General features: G+C 35.8%; 1 protein-coding gene across 1 annotated transcript; it reads left to right on the top strand.

The window, feature by feature from the left end:
* Window positions 1–218: 218 nt before the first annotated feature.
* Window positions 219–2,753, top strand: LOC121367035 (NADH dehydrogenase [ubiquinone] flavoprotein 1, mitochondrial-like; the record flags this gene model as incomplete). Its single annotated transcript, XM_041491229.1, is given in 7 exon segments — window positions 219–279; window positions 1,878–1,943; window positions 1,945–1,981; window positions 1,983–2,009; window positions 2,306–2,326; window positions 2,544–2,654; window positions 2,727–2,753. Coding segments are annotated over 7 exon segments (350 nt in total), but the record flags the coding sequence as incomplete, so codon positions are not given.
* Window positions 2,754–3,167: the final 414 nt, after the last annotated feature.

Below are 3,167 nucleotides of genomic sequence, written 5' to 3' on the forward strand. Positions count from 1 at the left end.
TCCAATAAAATTTCATTTCCTTTTAGTCTTTTGGGAACCTTAAGAAGCACCGTTTTTCACAAATCTTTAGGAGACTACTGAAACTTAAAGGAGCCTTGGAACGTTAAGTTATCAGATAAATGATCAAATTAAAATTTCATGTGGACTACTCAATGGGTGTTGGTACAAAACAAAAAGAAATTATTTAAAGGGACCAAATGGATTTTGAAGAGATTAAGAAAATGGATTAAGGGGGGTGGTGGACGGTTTTCCCTCAGGCAGAATGGGTTTTATGGACAAGCCATAGATGAAGGAGATTCCCCTTCAATGTTTTTGATTACACCATGGCCCAACAGATAAATTCTGGGCAATGCCGTGAAGGAACCCGGACATGAAAACCGAGAATATGCAAAGATCCTCATAAATTTTGAAGGTGTTTTTTTGTGGACGATCCATGGGGCTAGGCGGCCACATTTATATCCGGGAGAGTTTTAAAGAAGCTATATATGCGGCTTAGAGAGGATAGAACTGGTTTAGGACGAAATTTTGTGGTCAGGGTAACTTTGATATTTTTAGCATCGTGGGCGCGGTTTAATTTTGGAGAAAAATGAAGGAAAGAGGTAGCCATTTTATTTTGTCACCCTTTCAATTTGTTTGTCTGTTCAACCTAATTTATTTCTTTTATATTCCCTACTTTTTGTTGGTTGACCCTTTTTAATTTTCGCCCTTTGTCTGTTTTATCTCTCCATTTGGCTTAATAGAGTTTGAAGGAACAGGCAACCCGCCTAAGCCCCCTTCCCCAAGTTGGGTGTTTGGTTTCCAACTAGTGCTAAATGTTTGAGACTGTTGCCACCCTAGTTAATGCACCTTTCTTAAAATGCTCCATTAACAAAATTATTGCCTATCTAACTTTTGTTGTCCATAACACCAACTAAATTAGATCCAAAATGCTAGGGTTGAAAACCATTCACCACCATAAATATAATGATATACACTAGGCACCCACTAGTACATCTATTAATGTAAAACTAGTATCCATTAGACCATCTTATGTATCCATTAGACAATCCTATGTTCCAGTACTAATGGATACAGAGTTTGACATTATCCATAAGCGGACCATTTACTGTATCATGTGTGTAAGGAATCCTAAATTGTTCCATTAGGACAATCCTATGTACTCCATGTAGACAATCCTATGCTAGCCATTACTAATGGATACATAGTTTTACATATAAAACTAGAGACTTGAATTTTACTGTATCATTGTCGAAAGGAATCATAACTACGTATGCCATTAGAAACAATCCTATGTATCGAATTACTAATGGATACATAGTTTACATATATAGTTGAATTTACTGGATGATTGTCTAATGGATCTAACTATGTGTCCCTTAGACATTCATCCATTATTTACACAAACTATGATCCATTAGGCACTTATGTAGTATATAGCCTTACAAAATTATGCATCCATTAGACAATATGTCGTGGTGAGGAGACGGTGGTTGCTTCAAATTGGTCGTGAAAGAAAAACATGGCACTAAACTGTTTGTATCAGTGGTCATGTCCAACAATCCATTACTGGTTGAAGAGAGATGTCAGTACCTCTGAAGAACTCATTGAACGTCATGCTGGCGGAGTAATTGGTATTTATGATAGAGTTTATGCCTTGTAGTAATGAAAATATATATTATTATAGTGGTGGGATAATCTACAGGGGGGGGCTCTATTATACCAGGGGTTGGCCTCTGTACCACTAATCCCCAATCGTGATGAGTTTATGTACTGACTTGTGTATCCTTTCCTACTTCATTCATTCCTTTTTTCTATTCATTCATCAATTTGTTCATTCATACATCTCTTTATCTAGTGTATGGGGATGATGTATTGAGGACTTTGATGCACTTGTTGATGGTCAAATCTGGTCTAGGAACAGCTGCTGTTATTGTTATGATAGAGTGCTGATGTTATAAAATGTGTCGCACGACTTATTGAGTTTTTATAAACATGAAAGTTGTGGACAGGTTAATACACATACACACATGTACTGGTACATGTGTGTATTTGGATGTGGTTTTTTGTGTATAATTGATTTAGAAAACAGTAAAATTCTTGTGGTCCTACTGTTAGTTATCTTAATTCTAAATGTTATTCTCTCATCAGTTGGCATGCTTTATGCTAGAGAATTTTAATATAGCAGTTCTTATTAAGAGAAGTCTTAAATGATACAGCAACACCCCTATTATACTATTACTTTACCTGTGTTTAGGTGTTGTTAGTGGTGTTATCTGATATATGTGGGTATGTCTCCATCATTTAGTGTACTCCGTGTAGAGACGGGTAGAGAGGGTGGATGGATGACTAACATTATGTATCGGTTTTGGTCACGTTTTCGGAATGCAATTAATACATTCCATACATTCCCAAGTCATATTTCACATACTAAATATATATACTGCTACTAATATACCATGGAAACAACATCTCAATCGCATGTTTCGTTAATAATTATACCAAACATGGTTATTTTTTCATGTTTACATGTATTTTGCCATTAGTTGAAAGTCGAGCTCCAACCATCTAAAGTTGATATTATTGAAGAATTAAGTAGACAATTGAGCGGGACATACTATTTGTGCCTTGGTGATGCAGCTGCTTGGCCAGTTCAAGTAAGTGAGATAGATTGATGACTATATAGATGGACATCAATAACAGGCCATTATTTTCTGGCTTAATTGTAGGGGTTAATACGTCATTTTCGTCCATAGTTAGAAGAAACGTATGGCTGCCACCATAGGGCTAAATCTACAGCAGTAGCAGGGACAGCATGATAAACTAAACCTTTTGATGTTATAATAGAGATAGCTGTTGTGTATAATATAAATAATATGGAACGACAAATTTTCAAACACATTCTATGCTATAAGAACTGATGTGTACGTGCTCTTAGATTAATGTATATTATATAATATAATTTGAACAGGATTAATATCAAAGCAGTTTATTCCTCCCCTCCCGTGCTCGCTCCCTAAATTATGAGTTGTAGTCCCTCAGCTAAACAAGCATTATTAATATACCATTAAGGGCATAATAATCATTGGCTTACTGCTTTAGTAACTTATATACATGTAGTAACGAGGTCCAAGCTATGTTGTTTACCTGTTTATATGTCACAGGAGGAT

Source organism: Gigantopelta aegis, unplaced genomic scaffold, assembly GCF_016097555.1.
Source record: "Gigantopelta aegis isolate Gae_Host unplaced genomic scaffold, Gae_host_genome ctg8520_pilon_pilon, whole genome shotgun sequence".
NCBI lineage: Eukaryota > Metazoa > Mollusca > Gastropoda > Neomphalida > Peltospiridae > Gigantopelta > Gigantopelta aegis.